Source organism: Nipponia nippon, unplaced genomic scaffold (assembly GCF_047370975.1).
Source record: "Nipponia nippon isolate SJK-2023a ecotype South Korea unplaced genomic scaffold, ASM4737097v1 scaffold_16, whole genome shotgun sequence".
Lineage (NCBI taxonomy): Eukaryota > Metazoa > Chordata > Aves > Pelecaniformes > Threskiornithidae > Nipponia > Nipponia nippon.
Window position 1 is genome coordinate 9,713,500 of NW_028262332.1, and position 18,506 is coordinate 9,732,005.

The 18,506-nt window shown below is 46.6% G+C and overlaps 2 protein-coding genes across 5 annotated transcripts; one reads left to right on the forward strand and one right to left on the reverse strand.

Moving 5' to 3' along the window:
• The first annotated feature begins 327 nt into the window (after positions 1-327).
• Positions 328-17,671, forward strand: INPP5E (inositol polyphosphate-5-phosphatase E). Of its 4 annotated transcripts, XR_015703792.1 has the most exons (14): positions 328-2,536; positions 4,337-4,460; positions 5,205-5,302; positions 6,005-6,129; positions 6,285-6,404; positions 6,795-6,902; positions 7,859-8,020; positions 8,616-8,731; positions 9,179-9,315; positions 10,450-10,951; positions 11,651-11,796; positions 14,273-14,468; positions 14,556-14,658; positions 17,541-17,671. XR_015703792.1 is itself a non-coding variant. In XM_009477000.2 (10 exons), exons 1-10 carry the CDS (start codon positions 1,680-1,682, stop codon positions 10,580-10,582), a joined length of 1,980 nt encoding a protein of 659 aa, XP_009475275.1. In that variant the 5' UTR covers positions 328-1,679; the 3' UTR covers positions 10,583-11,845. The 4 variants fall into 4 exon arrangements, 1 of the variants encoding a protein (XP_009475275.1); XR_015703791.1 differs by having other exon boundaries at positions 10,450-11,796; XR_015703793.1 differs by lacking the exon at positions 11,651-11,796.
• PMPCA (peptidase, mitochondrial processing subunit alpha) lies at positions 12,070-18,402 on the reverse strand. The gene is made up of 13 exons (XM_087753425.1): positions 18,278-18,402; positions 17,951-18,153; positions 17,681-17,760; positions 17,202-17,284; positions 16,798-16,892; positions 16,537-16,637; positions 15,855-16,118; positions 15,523-15,615; positions 15,138-15,256; positions 14,566-14,656; positions 14,379-14,441; positions 13,991-14,135; positions 12,070-13,628 (listed from the first exon to the last, which is right to left on the reverse strand). The coding sequence occupies exons 1-13, from the start codon at positions 18,328-18,330 to the stop codon at positions 13,459-13,461; spliced, it is 1,560 nt and encodes a 519-aa protein (XP_087609551.1). The 5' UTR covers positions 18,331-18,402; the 3' UTR covers positions 12,070-13,458.
• Between the last annotated feature and the right edge of the window lie 104 nt (positions 18,403-18,506).

An 18,506-nucleotide genomic window follows, 5' to 3' on the forward strand; every position in this document is an offset into this window, starting at 1 on the left:
CAAGCTGGGTTGAAGGAACCTTTCCTGTACGTTTGGAAGGGATCCGTTTAAAGAACGGGAGGTAGAGCGTGCCGCCGTGGTGGTCCGTACTGGAACCGGCGTCAGCCGCGGGGCTGTGCATGAGTATCTTCATTGAAACGTTCGAAATTGACGCTGTAGACTTAACATAAGCAACTTTTTTTTTTTTTAAAGTGTAAAATGCTTTGCTTTAAACTGCTTATTTAAATGCCGCCTTAATCTGGCATGGATCGTGACAGTCGTGGGTTTATTCGATTTATTTATTTATTTCCCGCCCCCGGCCCAGGGCGGGGCCTGGCGGCGCGCTCCTCCCGCCGCCAGGGGCCGCTGCCGCTGCCCGCGGGGCGGGCCCAGCCTCGCCGCCGTTGCTACGGGCCGGGCCGCGGGCGCGCAGCGGGGCTGGGGCGGCCTCCACCGCCGCCCGCTCGGCCTGCCCGCCCGCCGGGCCGGGGCGGCTGCCCGCCCTGCCTCCCGGGCCCGCGGGGAAGGGTGGCTGCGGCCGGACCCGGCGGGGCCCGGGCCGCGTTCCCCCCCGCAGCGGCGGGTGAAGTCCCGCCGAGGCCGGCGCAGCGGAGCGGGCGGCAGCGGGCCCGGAGGTCGGTGGTCTCTCAGCGGTGAGCGGGTCCGTGCCGCGTCCGCGGGGGGCGGCCCCTGGGTGGGGTCCGGTCCGTCCTCCCCTCGGCCGGGGCTGGGGTCGTCGTGGCGAGGCGGGTGGGCGAGAAAGCGAGGTGCGAGGAGCTGGCGAAGCCGCCCCTCCCGTCTGGTCAGCGGAGAGAGCGGGCGGCTTCACCCCGGGTACAAAAACAGCCGCCTGGCGTGCTTTGACAGGATTTTGCATTTCCAGCGTAGAGCTACCGAGCGTACCGCTGCCGGTGGGCACCTCGGTTTGCGATAACTGTAGGATAACGAGGTGCTTCCCCCCCTAAGCAGGAGTTTGCCTTGAACCCCGATTCCGTCTCCCTAAGGCTGCTCCTCGGATATTTTCTCAGTTTGAGCGGCAGCGGCCGGGGCTTGGCGCAAAGCAAGAAAAGGTGGCGGCGATCTCCCCGCTGCGAGATCACGGTGGAAGCTGAGATCACTGGAAATTTCCTGGCCTCTGGCAGCGAGCGCCATGGGCAGCCTGGAGGCTGGTTGTACCGGTGACTCGCTGTACGGCAAGAACAAGCTGTGGTTTATGTGCAGTTTTGATTTCCTTTCATGCTAACAGTATACGCAACCTTGTCTTAGAGAAGTCCGTACGCAGCTGTGATGCCTACAGCAGCGAGGAAGTCCGTTCACTGCTCTGCTCTTGGAAAAAAAAGAAAATAACATTTATTTTCTAACAAGGTCACGTTAAGGTTTGAATTGTTCTAGAAGGAGGCCCTGTGAGGAGCTTGCTTTCTGATTAAGGAGCAGAGCTCGCAGCTCAATAACTTTTCATTCTTACGTGTTTCTCTTGGGGAAATCCAGGTATCCCACCTCTTGAAATTTTTGCAGACAATGCATCTGCCTACACATACACCTGCCCTTCGTTCTCGACTAAAGACTGAGCTGCCTTCCATTTCTGTGTCTTTCTGGCTTGGTTAAAGCCCTGTGAACCTGCAGGGTAAGCAAGGGAAGGAAGCTATGCTGTGAGGAACTCTTCGTATGGAGCAGTGTCCATAGCTGGTACCCAGGGGAGAATGAGTACTCCAAATGGATTTCCACAGCACTCAGGGGCATGTGTTACTCAGAGCATGGAGGGTGGAGCAGTACAGGACCTGCACGCTAAAAAAGCTGGCAAAGCAGCAAAGAAGGAGGCTGGTGGCAATGGGGTGCTTACCTTTGAAGATCCTCCAAGTGTAGGCACTTCTTTAAATGAAACCTTAAAGCTTCTACCAGATGAACTCAAAGCTAATATGAAAATTAAATCGATCACTCCAAGGCCTCCTCGGAAACCCCGACTGGAGCGTGCTGCATCTCTGGATGAGAAAAGCTGGAGGAGGTGGAGGCGGTTTAGAACGAGTCAGGAAAGTCTGACTGATCCCAATGAGACAAGTTCCTCCAACGGTTCCCTGCAGGAAGCGTCCCTCAGCCCTCCCGTCAGGGGTAGGGCAAGCCCCTGCCGTCAGTGCTGCCAGCAGAATTCCTTGCACAGTTCACCAGACGCCTCGGAAACCAGTCCCATGGGGAAGAGCAGAGGAGGCTCCGCCGACCTGGGGAAACGAGCCTCCGAGATCTCCAGTGCCTTTGGTGGGCTTCTGCGGGGGAAAGCGTTTGCAGGCGGCAAACCCCGGCTGTCCCAAATAATGCCGGCTCGACCTCTGCCACCTATGGAGCTCAATGTGGCCTCTCACACACTGAGGACAGCTAATAAGATTGACTCAGATTATATGGATTATCGACATTATTCTCAGCATAAGTTCGGGAGGGTGAGCAGCAGCTTGAGCGATACCAGGCTACATGGCAACGGGATGGTCTACGATAATTGCTCCACAGACTCCATGAAATCTACGTTCAGCCTGCTCACCCCCATTCGCTCCAAGGATGTTCGAAGCAGGTATGTCCCCCAGCTTCTCGTGGCGAAGTCTGGGGTGTGTTAGCAGGGAGCCAGCTGCCCTGTGGAATCCTGCTGGGCAGAGGCAGGGAACTTCAGACCGATCGGTAAAGCACAAAAGTTGTTCTGTGGTGTTTAACCTGCTGTGGAGACTGGAAACAGTTTGAAGATTAAGAGATTAGTACAAATACTCTATACTTGTTCCTTTCAGCTGGGTATTGTTTTTCATAAATGTAAGTTTTATTTGCTGTCAGCTTGCTTGTAATATTTAAGTAATCATTAAGAAACAGTAGCTGTGCATGCTAACAGTTGGGAAAAAACTTTTCTTAAAAAAATCTAAAAGTACATTGCGCTTGAACTGAAATATTAAATGGCAGGAAGAAACCCAAATATTTTAGCTTCTATCATGCAGTACTATCATAATCCTGTAAGGTGATGAGGGTCCTCTGCAGATGTTGAGCTTGTTTGGCTTCTGGCAGGATCAAATCATGTACTGTGTACTGCTTCAGTGTCCCACAGGAGCTCCTCTGCCCCAGCTTTTCCAGGATTCTCTCGAGGAATAGTGTGATTCCACTCAGATCTCACCACTTTCGCCTAGTGCGACCCTGACCTCTTGCTCTGGTTGCTCATTTGTCTTCATTCTTAGTTAAGTTTAGATTATTGATTGGAGGGAACTGAAGTGGGTATGTTAATTTGCTTGCTAGTGTATGGAATCCTCTTCTTGTGTTGGCTGCAGACCCTCTGTCTGTGAAGATGTGCCAGCACACAGCACAAGCACCGCAGCGAGTATTACTGATAATAGCGTAGGTCAGGAAACATGTTTAAAGGTAAAGGATACCAAGTACTCAGCTAAAGGTTGTATGTTATAGATACACAACAGTCTGCAAGACCTCGAGGGATAAATCTGATCTGATCCAAAGAGTGGGAATCAGTGGTACAGGGAAAAATAATTCTGAGAGATAAATTAAGGTGTTACTGGTAGAAAAGCCCCAAAGATAGACTGTTACTTGTTTGCCATGAGGGGTTTTCTTTCACTTCCCTCTGTAAAGCTGTTGGAGTCAGGTGAGCAGCTGGGTGGATCAGTGGGTTGTGCAGCATTCCCTGACATCGCGCTGTCATCGTTATTTGCAGAGCTTAAGCAAGATTAAAAATGCTTATTCAACTTGCAGTCCTTTTGCCAATACCCCTTGCTTTCGTAAGCCGCGTGTTCTTTGGAGAGGCAGGCAGCGTGGGGCAGATCTATCCTTTTCGAATGTGATGTTCTTTTAGACCTCAGGCTCAACAAATTGTTAACTTGAAAGCTAATTTAATGAGTTGAATGGAAGGAAGAATGTGAGTTTGAACCCTTGATTAGGAGCAACTTGGTGCCAGAACATTGGGAATGGTGGAGCTATTTTCATGTTTTAAGTAAACTGAGCTGCTTCAAGATACTCAAATACCAAACCAATCGCTCCATTTTGTGTCTGCGGTAAGCACTAGGGGGATTGAAGACTTTGAATGGCTTAAGTCTTCTCGTCACAGAACCTGTGCACCCTCAGTCTCACCATTGTACTCGTGTCCTGGCTTTGACGAGGCAGGTTTATGACAATAATTTTGTTTTCTTGCATATGATCCATGAACTCTCTATAGGGGTTGGAACTTTATAAGGAACTTTAGGCAAGTAGAACAATATATAAATACTAAATGCCTTTTTCTTGAGCTAAAGGTATGTTCTTATTAACACAAGATTCAGGCATTACAAACCATTATTCCAACTGTCATGCCGTTTCCTTAGATGCTCTTTTATGGGTCTTCTGTTCACAGAAGCTATTTGGAAGGCAGCCTTCTGGCGAATGGTGCCTTACTGGGAGCAGAAGAACTTAGCAAATATTTCCCTGATCGGAATATTGGAATTTTTGTGGCCACCTGGAACATGCAGGGTCAGAAGGTATGTGCACATAAGTCTCCACAGATCTTTTGCAGTGGTAAAGTTACCCCATCTTTACTGCAAGGACTGGTGCGATGTTTTTTTTCTGTTTGTGACTATGTTCCTCGTCAGCCTGAGTTCATCATCTTTATCAGATTACAAGGCCCTCTCATGCATGTTCATCTTAGCGAGAGAGTCATTGTAACGGGGCTCCTCAGATACCAGGTGTGAGCTTGCTAGTGCCACTCTGGTTTTTTGTGGCAGCTCCTTTACGCTCCGTTCCAATTAGAGTCATATGAAGATGACTGACAATTTAGTGCTTATGGGGAGAACATCTCTGATAAAGAACACAGCCTCCTGCCTACATCTTCACGTAGCCTAGGAATTCAAGATTGATTCTGCCGGGTGTCTGAGAAGCTATGCTTGGAAGAACACAAGCAACCCCTGGGGTGTTCAGTAAATAGCCTCTGAGCTTGGTAAAAAAAAAGGATCACAGGAAATTAGAAACATCATATTACGGGCCCGCGTGGCTGAACTGTGGAATCTTGGTTACTCCTGGAGCGACAGCAGTTGAAGTTTGCCTTTGGGAACAAGAATTTTTAGTATTATCACTTAACCTATTTTTTGAAGCCTGAATTGTTTGCATATGCTGTGGAACTTGTAGCTTAGCCTGGACTTTTCTTGTACTTTTCTAGTAAATCTTTGCATAACTAATATTGCTATTTTCTCTTCCTTTTTTTTTTTTTTTTCTTTTTTAAATAACAGGAACTTCCAGTGAATCTGGATGACTTCTTATTACCAACAGATCCTGACTATGCCCAGGACATGTATGTCATTGGGGTTCAAGAAGGCTGTCCAGACAGGTAGCAAAAACAATGTAATGAACCATCCTCTTCTATTGTTAACTAATTACTTTGTTTTTAATTAGTCTGGAAATAATGCCATTATATTCTTAGTATTTTCAATAAACAACCCATTTAATAAGACTCTGAATTCCATTGCATGAGCACCAGGGAAAATGGGTTTCCGAGGAAAATGTCACAAAAATCCGTAAATACAGAACTTGGTCCTGTTGTCAGGGCAGCAAAAACTCCTGTCTGATTTCTGTGGGCATCTTGCATAGATCTGAGCTGGCTGTGAGCTAGCTGACGGGCTGGCTGTTAGTGTTAGCAGCCCCGTGCTCATTAGTAGTACATTGCTGCAAATTTCTAGTCTGTCTGAGATTGACCAACCCTAGAAGAGCAAGCTGAAGCCTCATGTCAGACCCTGCTTTTTTGGGGTATCTTCCCAGTGGGACTCTCTTTTCCTCAGATTTGCAAGCTGCTCAGTGCAGCGGCAGTAATACTCTCTCACCAACACGCAAAGCCTGCTGCACGGCATGGGTGGAGTTACACGTCAAACTGACCAGCCTTCACTGCAGCATCGCTGTGGCGGTGGAGGTTTTACTTACGCTTACTTGCCGTTCTTTATCAGAGGGATTGCTCTGTTTTCACAATGCTGATTTCCTTTCCTGGTTATTGTCTCTTGTACTGTCCTTGCGATCCAGCTGTTGTTCTTTCCTGCAGAAGAGAGTGGGAGATCCGCCTGCAAGAGACGCTAGGCCCCCACTACGTCATGCTCTACTCTGCTGCACATGGGGTGCTGTACATGTCCGTCTTCATTCGGAGGGACCTGATCTGGTTCTGCTCAGGTATGTGGTCCAGTAAGAGCTGGAGAGTGGGGAGGTGAAAGGACTGCTGCCATCAGGTTTCTTGTCCTTTTCTCCAGGGCTGTCCCTCCCTTAACTTCCCTGCTCACTGTCTCTAGAGGCTTTTCAGTAAAAGCAGCTTCTTTTTCTCCTTCCAGAAGTGGAGTATGCCACGGTGACAACTCGAATCGTATCGCAGATCAAAACCAAGGGAGCTCTGGGAATCTGCTTCACATTTTTTGGGACCTCCTTTCTCTTCATCACCTCCCACTTCACATGTGAGACATTTACAGTCTTGTTAGAAGGGTCCGGATTGAGGGAGGAGGAGGGTTACTTTACAAAGGTAAAAAAGCTGCAGGGGGATAGAGAAGCAGGACAGACTGAAGTTAAAGCTCAGGATTGCTGACGACAATAAGGGAGGAGGATTTTTTGGTAGCAAACTTGCAAAAGAACTATATTTAGAAAACCAGAAATGAACTCTGCACAATTGTGTCCCTTTTTCCACACTTTCTGTCATTATTTTTCAGTCTGTATGCTCCCTGGGTCGGAGTGTTACATTTTACATGTGGAAAATGTCTGATGTCCTTTGGAAGATCCCGTTATAACCAAAAAAGGTAATTGAATGAAAATGGTGCATCATTGGCAGTAATGGGATTTCTGTCTTTCAGCTGGGGACAGTAAGGTGAATGAGAGGAAGCTGGACTACAATAAAACCATTCAAGCCCTTACACTTCCCAAGAACGTTCCGGACACAAACCCGTATCGATCCAGTTCTAGTAAGTGTGAAACCATGCTTGTGTGGGAGCCCAAATGAACAGAGGTTGTGCATTGTCTTTCAGTCTACATTAAGGAAGAGAAAATGAGAGCGCTAATTTGAGATGGTATAAAAAGAGACCACAGGTCTTTTGTCTGAGGATGGTTATTATTCACATGATTATTTTTTTTTAGGTGGGGCATAATTTTGGGGGAATTTGAGAGAAAAAGTTGAAATGGAGGGGGAGAGAGAAAATTCAAAAGGCATATTCACATGATGTATTTTTTCTCAGAACAGCAATAAGATAATTTTGGTGCAATTTTTATCAATATTATGGATGTGTTTCACTTTCCAAGTGTTTTCTAGAACAAGTAGAAATTACTGTGTTTCAAAGCTTAAGAGAAAGAACGTTATTTCAATCTGTGTATGCACGGGTCAGCATATTGTTTGCCAAATCCTATTCTTGTTTCTTAGTACTGTGCTGTTAACATGGTGCCTAGATATATAGCTAAGCCCTTTTTCTAGGAAGATGAATTTACTCTGCAGCGTAGCATTAGGTTTTTGTGTTCATACTATTTTTAGGTCCTATAGATAGTTTGGTCTCTTTGCAGCTTCTTCTGTGATTTTTTAAACATCTGTTCTATTTTCTACTGTTTTTTTATTACCACATTCTGTAATGGTCACAGGCTGAAAACATGCTCAAGTATTATATCTCCTGGTAGTAAACAGAAAGAATTTATGCCTGTTCTTTGAACATATCTAGCAGCACTCTCAGTAAGCTATGCATCATACAGCTCTCACTTCAAAAGAATTAAGTGAGTTTCATTTTAATGAGCGTGTAGCTACATCATATACTTTAATTTTCCTCAAAAGTCAAAAGGAGATTCAGGGAAGATAAGTTTGGGATTTTTTTTTTTTGCTTTCAGAACTTTTCAGGATGTTTACCTTTATACTGATACTTCTGGTTTGAATTTGCAGGTGATGTCACAACTCGGTTTGATGAAGTATTCTGGTTTGGTGACTTCAACTTCCGACTAAATAAGGATCGTGAGACTGTGGATTCCATCTTGAACCAGAAGCCAGAAACAGACGTGTCCAAGCTACTGGCGTATGACCAGCTTACTAGTGAAATGAGTAGGGGTGAGAGACAGCTGTTTTTCTCCCTAGCCACTGGGAAGAGAGATATCTACGCATAGAAATAATTACAGCCAAATCCCTATTTCCTAGAGACGTTTCCTGCTTTCTCTTGTTAAATTCCCCAAAAAAGGAAGTCAGCAGTTGTCAAACACAGTGGCTGTCTGTACAAGGGACTTTTTGGTGTAGCTTTTTGCTATATATAGTGTCATCTCCCAAGCCATTTACTGCTCTGTTTCAGCTGACTCCTCTGTAAACTGGACATCATTCTGTCACAGTGTCTAGGGCATTTTGATCTGAATAGCTAGCATTTGCACAGCATCGTGAGCTTTCAGTGGAAGGGGAAGTGCAAGCGCCAAGTGTTCTTTGTTTAAATAGCCACTGACTAAAGAGCCACTGGCTATTTTTTATCCTCACTATCTAAGAACTTCAGCTTGCTCCCTTTCCGGAGCCCCAGCCCAGGTTTGTCTAGTCATGTCTGTACATGGCTGTTGTTTCTAGCCACCATTAGTTAAGCAGTGTTGAATAAATGCAGAAAGTGTGCCGGGTTCTTGGGAAGGAGGAATTCGTTGTTCATGCTGTTTCTTCCCTTCCCTTACAGGGTCTATTTTCAAAGGATTCCAAGAGGCTGACATTCATTTCCGTCCTTCCTACAAGTTTGACATAGGAAAGGACAGCTATGACACCACTTCCAAACAAAGGACTCCTTCCTACACGGTAAGAGATGATTTCAGAGCAGCGTGCTCGGAAGGGCTGCGTAGCCTCCCATCGGCCTCCAAAGGGGATTCTCACCTGCGGGGAAAAAGCTGCCTTCCGCAGTTGGCCTGCATGAGATAGGGACGTGCTGAGATTTGTTGCTGAAGGGCAACAGGGCATGTGGAACTGGTTTGGAAGAAAGGATTGTTGAATCTGTGAGCACAGGGGGAGTCTGGCACAGGCTGCTCATCTTATTTTCCCTGCCTTACATCCTGTTCCAGTGCATTCTCCCCTTTGCTTAGAGCTGGGCACAGAACTGCTATTAGGATCAGATTCATTCTTCATTAATGTATCCCTGTCCAAGTGGAGTGTGATAAATGAATGGATTTGTCTTGTGAACCAGTGCTGCTTTCCAGGGTGGATATGCAAAGGGCGTTACCATCAGTCTCCCCTCTCTCTGCCTCCCAGGATCGAGTTGTATACCGCAGTCGGTACAGAGACGACATCCACGCTGTCAAGTATTCCTCTTGCCCTGTGATCAAAACTTCAGACCATCGGCCTGTATTTGCCTTGTTTCGAGTGAAAGTGAGGCCTGGCAGAGACAAGTTAGTACCTCCTTACGCCACTCTGTACGATTGCACATGGCTCCAGTGACCCTGAGGATATGCTCCTGTTCAGAGTTTGTCCTCTCAGGAGAGTCCCTGAAATAGCATTAATCCTGTGTAGCTCACTGTGCAGCCTGTTTGTTTTTTACCCAATATATGCTCTCAGTGGTCAGAGCAGTAAGAGCGCTTAAACCTTGCGCTGACATCTGAAATCCCTGCTGCCGGGTCCCTTAATCCTCCTGAGGGAGATAAACGGAGTCCGTTGCAGTTGACTATAAATCTGTGTTTCATCTGAGATGCAGCGCTCTGTTTTTTTCCTATCAGCATGGACAGCTTTCCTCTTCTGTTCCTCTTTCCCTGTTTGGGATCAGTGCAGTTTTCTCTCCCCAGTGGTGGCTGCGTTTCAACATAGCTGTATGTCAGTGGAGTATTTCGAGATCCTCCAAGTTTCGAAATGTCCACTGTGTGCTGCCATGCTAGTAGAACTCCTTAGAAGATTTGGTTAAGTCACTGAAATTTAGTCTTATCTTTTCTGTGAATAGCGTGCTCAGGGATTTCAAGACCCAGGTATCTAGAAAATGGTGATTTCTCAAAGCACTTGATCAGCAGTGCAATTAGAATTGCGATTTTTTTTTTTGTTTATGGGTATTAAATACCCATTAAAGAGAAGTATTGCGGAGTCTGTGAAGCTGGGCTCCTGGGGTTTCCTTCTGGCCTCTCTAGAACAGACCAAGGTAAGAACTGTTGTGCATGAACCATACCAGCGAATACACCAACCTAACACTAAGCTACTTTAACTTTAGCTTTTCAAATGAGTGGTTTGGGGTTTAGGGTCATAAAGAATGTCCTTCATGTGTGTCCCTTATGAATGCAGGCATGTTCATGCTTAAATTGAAAGTACATTTGCCTTTTACAACCAATATTTTCTTAATTTAAATGTATTGTGAAAAACCGTAACTTGTTGCTGTGGAAGAATTTTGTTTTACCTGGTTTTTTCCCACAGCAGTAGCTGAACGCCTTAAGAAAGCAAAAATTAGGTTTCTGGCCTTTGTTGTATGAACTAGTTGGGAAGCGTTGGGCAAACAAGAAGAATGTATTTGCACCCTGATGTAATTGCTTGTGTTTATATTGTAGCATTCCCCTGGCTGCAGGGCAGTTTGACCGAGAACTCTATTTAATCGGAATAAAGAGGCGGATTACAAGGGAACTTCAGAAACGGCAAGAGCAGAAGGACCAAAAATCCAGCAGCATATGTAGCATTTCCTGAGCTGAGAACTCTGCAATGCTTGTGGTAGTGGTGCCCGGAAAGAGGATTTCAGGCCACGGCAGACTCTGCAGGGAATTGTCTGCTTAAGCACCTCTGGCAGTTGCTGTGGCTTGGGCGAATGTCTTAAACCTCATCCTGGATTCATTTGCATGAGCTAATCCATGTAGCTCAAGTGCTTTTGCTGAAGAAAACGGAGTCAGTTGTTTAGGACATCCATCCCAACAGATGTAATTGATTTATTTTTAATCGTACTATCTTTGGAAGCAACCAGATGCAGTCTCTTGGTCCTAAGATGACTCCACGCAGGGGGCACAGCTTCTGGAATTGGCATGACCGGGGGCAGGGGACGTAAGAAAAGCCTGCAGAAAGGTGAAAATTTTTGTCTGTTTGATTTGATCTGGTTAGCTTACATAGATTGTGGGGTTGGTCTTTTTTTCTCCTTATCTGTAGCCAAGTGTACTGTGTTCTGTAAAATGCGTAACAGGGACCAGTTAGGGGACTCGGCAGTTTTCTGTGAGGATGGTGCTCCCGTGTTGGGCTTTTTTGGTCCTCTGCGGCAAGATCTGTGTGAATGTACTACTGTACATTTGAAGCGTAGAAACATTGCCTTTCAATAATTATTCTATAGGCCTTCTGTTACTAAGGGGGTGAATATCAATCTCTCACACCATATATTTGGCTGTTGAGACTGCTTGAAACAATTCCTTCCTGAGCTCACTTGCCCTCCCCAGGGGTGATAAAACACTACCTGCCTTCAGCAGCAGGACACGTGAGTTGAAAATAACAACCTAAGTACAGCTACTGTGTGATGCTTCACCAAAGTGATTAAGATGTCAGTGAGTAGTAGGGAAGTATGCAGACAAACTGCAGCAAGTCAGATCCGCAGAGTTCCATTACCTCTGATCACAGTTAATTCCTTTTGGTTTTATTTTTCCAATTCCGTGAACTGTGAATAACTTGCTATTTTTGAAGTAGTGTTGTCTTAAGGCTAAACATACTACATGGACCAGTATGGCACTGGTAAAATGTTAAGTACATCTAATACTTAAAAACTCTCCATGGGCACAGATCGGCTGGATCATTAATCACCTTAGTACAAAAAACACCATGCAAACAACTTGGAAGAAGTGCTGCTAACTATGCAACCTGTCCAAGACAGAGCTTCTGTTCCGCGGTACAAACATTTATGGCACTGACCTGTCTGTAGCCATCAGGTATTGGAATTTCCTTTCTTTTTAAAGGAATAAAAATAAATTAATGCAATACCTTAAATGAGAACCAGCTTTTATTGCAGGGTTGTCAGAACTAGCGTTCTTTGACTGTGATGCATGCTAACCGTTCGGGTGACCTGAGCCATTTGTCTTCAGCTGGAAACGCGGGACAGATTTCTTTAGGATCGTTTGCCTTGAAGAAACAAGGCGCATTTCACCTACCAGTTCAAGCAACCCCGCCATTAGCTGATGAATTGCAGAACTCTTACTACTTGCTCCAGTCATTTAGAGGTCTCTTTATTTTCTTACAAACATACACAACAACTGAATAGGACTTCCATACTGGGTTCCACAAGAAGCCATGCAACATGTTTTCTTCTGGTTGCATGAGGAAAGGTATGGGGAGAAAGCAGGTCATAGCTGCCTCAGAGTTCTGCTCCCAGTTTGATTGCTCCTTACGATACACATCTAGCCAGTGAAGTGCTGCAATGCCGCTGTCTACATTTTTAAGCCCATACGTTAGGGGATTATAGAAATCCAACGTTTTCTTCCTCTTTTGGGTCTCCATTTCCTCAGTATGTCCCACGCGTGGCATTTAGCTTCATGCCTGTCTGTAACGCGGTGTCAGTCACTTTCAAGATCATAAGCTTTCTGAATGTCATTTTGTTGATCTTGACTCCTAGCTGAGCGACATCTCTGCTGTGAGACTGACAATGATGTCTTCTTTTTGCAAGGCCTTAAGTGGAGAATGTAGGTACGAGTTCAAGGTGCAGCAGCAGCAACTCCTTTAATAACTTTGTTTGTATACCAACTCTGGAGTAAAAGAACTTTTATTCTTTAGCATAGTTCACTTGCAAGTGAAAAACCCGAAGAACAGGATCGCTTTCATTCTAGAGTAAGCGTCCGTGTAGCATTATGCACAGAATCTCTGTAGATGAACTCCACAGAAACTTAGTTACGCCATAGGTCTACTCTCCTCTGAGCTCTAGCAAAATTATGAAGTTATTTCCAGACATGTGACTTGTAGTAGTACTAAAGATGGCAAATCACGCTGATGAAATGGATCCATGATGCTTGTAACAAAACCTGGACTGCAGGAAACTTGTTGCCTAACTTCACATGGATAACTACTAGTATTTTCCTACTTCAGTTTGAGCAAGTCTTTTGTTCACCACGGTAACAGCTATAAATATTCTTTGAATTCAGATACATCAGCCAAGCTCTTTAACATGCCACCACATTCCACAAGAAGGGCGCACACCACGGCCTCCAGTGTGACAGCCCCACTTCTACTGCTGATATGATTGAGAGGTAACACACAGCAGTGACTTAATTCTTCTTAGATACACGCTTTCAGCTGTAGCGATGAATATTTTGGCTTGCTATGTTCTCCCCAGTGCCAAGAGAAGGCTGTATACACCCATCTTCTCTTGTAACCTACTCGGAGGGTCAAAGTACTCATCCAGAGCCAGGGTGGGCCTTTAAGCCCAACATAACGAGCTCTTCACAGTCCAGTGTTCTGAAGCAGCTTTGTTCAGCTCTAGCATAGCTCCATGTTTGCACAGTATGCCTGGAAAGATAGGGGGAAGGGCCTGCAGCAATATCATAATCTCAAAAACATATTAAAAAAGAAGCAAGTCTGTCAGAGGTGCAGGATGCACTGCTTTATCGAAAGAGCCGGTACATCCGAGGGAGTCGCCCATCCTTACTGGAAAGCGCTGCCTGGATGTGTTCGTAAGTGGGCAAATCTGTTAAGTCACCCAGTGCAGCCACAGCTGGTTTTTTATGAAGCATCTTAGTGACCACTCTCTTGATATCAGTAGATTTCACCTGACCTGCAGACAAAAAAAAACAGAGTTGTGACAACTGCATTCTAAATAGCACAAAGCAGCTTTATTATGATGCTGAGTCAGACCCCATGCTCAGAAAACCAGTCACTATCTTTAGACCTTCTCTACCTGAGAAGGTACCTGAGAAGGTAGAGAAGGCTCTGTTTTTTCCTTCTTTCTGACAAAAATAAGCCTTGTGCTAGCTTGCAAGCAATTGAGAAGATCAGTTTGAAATATGTATCTGTAGCATTTACGCCCCTAGGCTTTCTAAGGCAATTCATCTGTGCTACAAGAATATGTTTGTAAGGTGCCCCGCCCCAACCGTACCTACAATTCAGTCAAGGCAAGGAAAAGCATCGTCTACTCACTGATCAGGGCACAGAGCTCGTGAGGTAGCTTCCTTGTGTTTGTTGCCAACACTTGCCTTCCCACATCTTCAAAGATAACTGGCCGAGACTCAAGGTTCATCATGAGCATGGACTTCAGCTGCGTCTTCGCTCGCTCAAGTTCTACCTGTAAATGAGCAGCAAATACGAACAGAGGTTCAAAAAGTCTGGCTGCTGCTCTCTAATACAAGATACCACGTAAGAGTTCTGCAAACACCTTCCTCTCTGTGAGTGTGTTACTAAAGTTACTATATTCTTCTACAGAAATACATATCGTACGCATCTACAAAAATGCATCCTAGCAAGGCCAGTGCAACGCATTATTTCAGCTGAAAGGTGATCTGCGTAGTCTGCAAGTTAGGCTGCTGACCTCTCCTACTGCTCCTGCCATTAGAATGAATTCTCTTGTGATGATTTCCACCATCTCTCGAACCTAGGAACAACAGACAATTGAAAGAAGGTTAGAACAATGCTTATTCTGCTAACATTACTGTCTGGTAATAAGCGATGTGATTACTTTTTTAAGGACACCTGTCTTTGAATACAGGACTCTATACCTGTTTTGGATCTGCACTGGCATGTATACACAGGAGACCTGTATCCTCATAACTGTGGTGGTAGGAGGTGGCATTATACATCCAGTGGTGCCTGTGAGTATACAAACAGTATTTAAAAATTTAAAAAAAGAGAATTTGAATGTAAAAATTAAAGAAACATGGACAGCGAGTCCCCTCCTAGGGCATTTTCCGGATTTTGAGCAGTGCCAATCGTCAATCCCTGCCTCTAACAATTTCTGCATGTGCCATCTACTTCCTTCTCTCCACTTGCATCCTTGAGACCAAACCCAGAAGAATACAGAGCAGTATTACTGGTACCTACTGCCAGTTCTGTTAATATCCCCTGGTTAAAGGATGGATTGGGCTAGCGGAGGAAGACAGGATTCCTAGCCACTTGTGCCCTTCATTTTCACCCTCTCAAAATGCCCACTGACAAATCGGCCCTGCATGTTTCAAGTGGAATAAGCTGACGTAAAACCTAGGGGTGTTGGCTTTCAAAAGATGAAGCCTTCCATGTGAGCCCGCTAGAGAAGACTGTTTCTGCTATCCCTTAAACAGAAAGGCAAACCAACCTGTTGAGCACATTGAGATACAGTCGGGTGAACATGCCCTTGCCAGGCCCTCCAGCTGAAAAAGAGCCACCACCTCCCATCATCATGTTTAATACCGCAAAGGGAATGAAATCTTCCTCCTGAATTGCAACAAGAAATTCCGTCAGCTAACAGCAGAGCTCTCAAAGGTCTGAGATGAGTAAAGAGGAAGAAAAAGAGCCAGAAAGAAACACGGCACAAGAAGAGTGTAAAGGTCAGCGCCTTCCTCAGACTGTCAGTGGAAAAGCTGCCTGTCTGTACATGCAGCAACAGCAGCAAGAGTGCCAATGTTTACATAATGAGCTAGTATTCTGGAATTCTTCAAGTACAGGGCACCCAAACCAAAGGATTTTAGGTTAATACTTACTAAAAATGAGCAGCTTTCTAACCCAATCATGATGTGGGTGAGCTCTGGGATGGGAGTAGGGCCCAGGCTCACATCTGACATATCTTTTTCAACCTGTGGGAAGGGCAGGCAAATTATTAGGACCGATTTTCACCTCTGTTGTGTCCCGCTTGATACATTCCCAATAATTAACCTGTCACCCACATAATGGCTGTCGTGGCCAGTTTTGGCTTGTATTCATGAACAGTATGTAATTTTAAAAAAGCAAAGCCTACAGAGAAATCAGTTGAAGTCCAAATCTACACCTCCAACAGAGAGGAAGAGGCACGATGCCACCTCGACCTTCCTTTTACCTTGACAATGCCTCCTGTGTACTGAGCCACAGATCTGTCCACGTCCTTGGTCTGTCCACTGCCCCACACCGGCTCCACTCCAAGCAGATGCTTCTTCGCACACTCCACTAACTGCTCGTGCTCAATTCCCACCCCGGCAAGCACCATCCTGTCTGGCGTATAGTAGTTGCGCAGGTACGAATGCAGGACTTCTCGATCGATTTTGTCAGTATTTTCCACTGGGCAGAACCTGTTCAGTCCAACTGTATTGTCTCTGTAGGCTGCCTAATAGCAAAGAGACACATTAAAGTAACAAATATTACTTCACCCCCCTCCATCTAACCCTTCTCTTTCTGTTTTAGAATTATGCCTACCTGTTTGAGACATGTATGAGAGGAAAGGCCGAGCATTATTTCACTAATGTCAGTGTAACTCAACAATGCGTTGTCACCCATGTCAACAAAGATAAGTTATAGATAGTTTTAGTTTACGTTAAAATCTTTCATGTGTGTAGAACGTAGGATTTCGAAGTGGAGGGACAGCAAAATTCTCCCTCTTACCACTGAAATCTAACTGAATAACAGAAAAATCTGTTTTCAGAGTAGTCTAAAATAAACCCTGAAGCTGAGGAAAAACTGAGGAAGAGAACGCAGCGTGTCTCGCACAGGGGACTGCACGCGAGGTAGGCTTTTCAGTGTTTTACCGCATGGATCATTTCTGTGAGGAGAGGCTCTGGATCAGGTCTCATATTCAAGTCTTCAAGCTCAAATCGTATAGCCGCGCGAGTCATCTCAATTTCTTCATCTGTAATAAGAGAGAAAGAAAGAGATAACAACCACTACGCAAAATACCCAACTGCTACATGATAACTTCTTGATGTGCACGATCTAACAAAGAATTCTGAAATCTAATAGCAAGTCATGCATTCGGAGGCTTTTTTTGAGACAGACTTATGTTCCCAGACCTGATAACCTGGGCTGCAGCGCTACATCAGCCAGCAAGTTGACCACTGTGTCCAGGCCTTTGGCATCAGCAGAAACCGCGTACATTATGGTGTCCCTGCAACACAAGCAGACGGGTTCCGCACTGAGAAGTCACATCTAGGACTGTTCAGTAAATGCGCATCAGGAAATCACGGATAAAGCTGCTTGACCATTACCATTAAATGCGTTCAAAAGGAAACAGAACTGACTTTTATCACCCTTTCAGGTTCACTTTTGCAGCTTCTTAGCAGTCGCCACAAATGGATTTCTGCCACTTAGAAACTGAAAGTGGCTTTTACTGTCACACGCCAGAAAAAGCAACTCAAAAACTGCTGTCAGTGTTACAACCACTCAGGTAACAGAGCACAGAGAAAGAGCGTCATACCTCGATGCCTGGCAGTCACAAATGCCCCCGTGCTTTTCTAAGGTGAGGAGAATTTCATCTTTGCTGCCAAACTGAGCTGTGGACTAAGAAAGAAAATACCAGCGTTATGAATTAGTAAAACCATAACTGTTTAGAATCCTTCAGTGTAGCCCAGAACAAGCATCTTCTACATTCTTTAAGTCAAATGGTTTGCTAGATACTCACTAACGTTGGAGGTGAAAGCAGAACAGACTTTCAAAATATAATTATTGTTACAATAACTAAGTAAGAATAGTTAACACCATCTATTAATATAACTATATTATATCAATATTAATAGTTATCACCATTTATTTAAAGGGATCAACCCCAGCGTGCCGCTGCGAGGAGTGGGCCCTGCCCTCGGCCGCTCCCGCGCTTCCCCGGTCACTCGCTGCTGGGCAGATTTACGGTTGTTTCGCACAGACCCCGGGACCCCCCTACCACAACACGGTACTCACGGAGAACGCCAGCTTTTCCAAGAAGTGAGAGATGCCGCTGAGGTATTTCGCTTCGTGTCTTGACCCCGAATTTATAAGAACTAGCGTTAAGAAAAGAAAAAATCAGCACGATTCGTACCCCCGCCCCGGTCCTTGCGCACACGTCGGGCAGCCGGGGGAGGTGAAGTCTTGCCGCCGCGTCCCCGGCCAGGCCTGCGGGCAGGGCCGGTGCGGCTGTGCCCAGCGCAGGCCGGGGCAGCGGCGCGGCCCGGTGCCCCCGCGGGTACTCACGGCCCACGGTGCAGAACTGCCCGAACTTGTTCTGGGAGGCGACGCGCAGCCCGTTCTCCAGCACCGTCACCCGCGTCTCGAACCGTTCCCGGCCCTCGGCCGCCGCGAAGACCGCCTTGGGCACGCCGGGCAGCGGGCAGGTCAGCGACACGCTGGGGTAGCTGCCGCCGCCGCTGTAGCTCCGTCCGGCCGCCAACCCGCACCTGCGGGACAGCGGGAGCCGCCGTCAGGGAGATCGAGCGCCCCAGTGGCGCCTCCCCCGCGGCCGGTACCGGTCGCTGCATCCCCACCTCCCGCCCCATTCCCCCCCCCGGAGGCGGCGCTCACCGCCGGGCCGGGCCCCAGGCGCCCCGCCGCAGCCACGCCATGGCGGCCGCCATCTTGCCGTCACCCCGGAGCCTCCCCGCCACCCGGCGCGGGGTCACGTGTGTGCGGGGCAGGCGGCACCGCGCAGCCGCGCTGACCCCTGGGAGAGGGTGGGCGGGGGCTGAGCCGCCCCGAGTGAGGCCGCGATTGGGTGAGGTTGTGGCGGCCGCTCGCTAATTGGTCCGTTCTG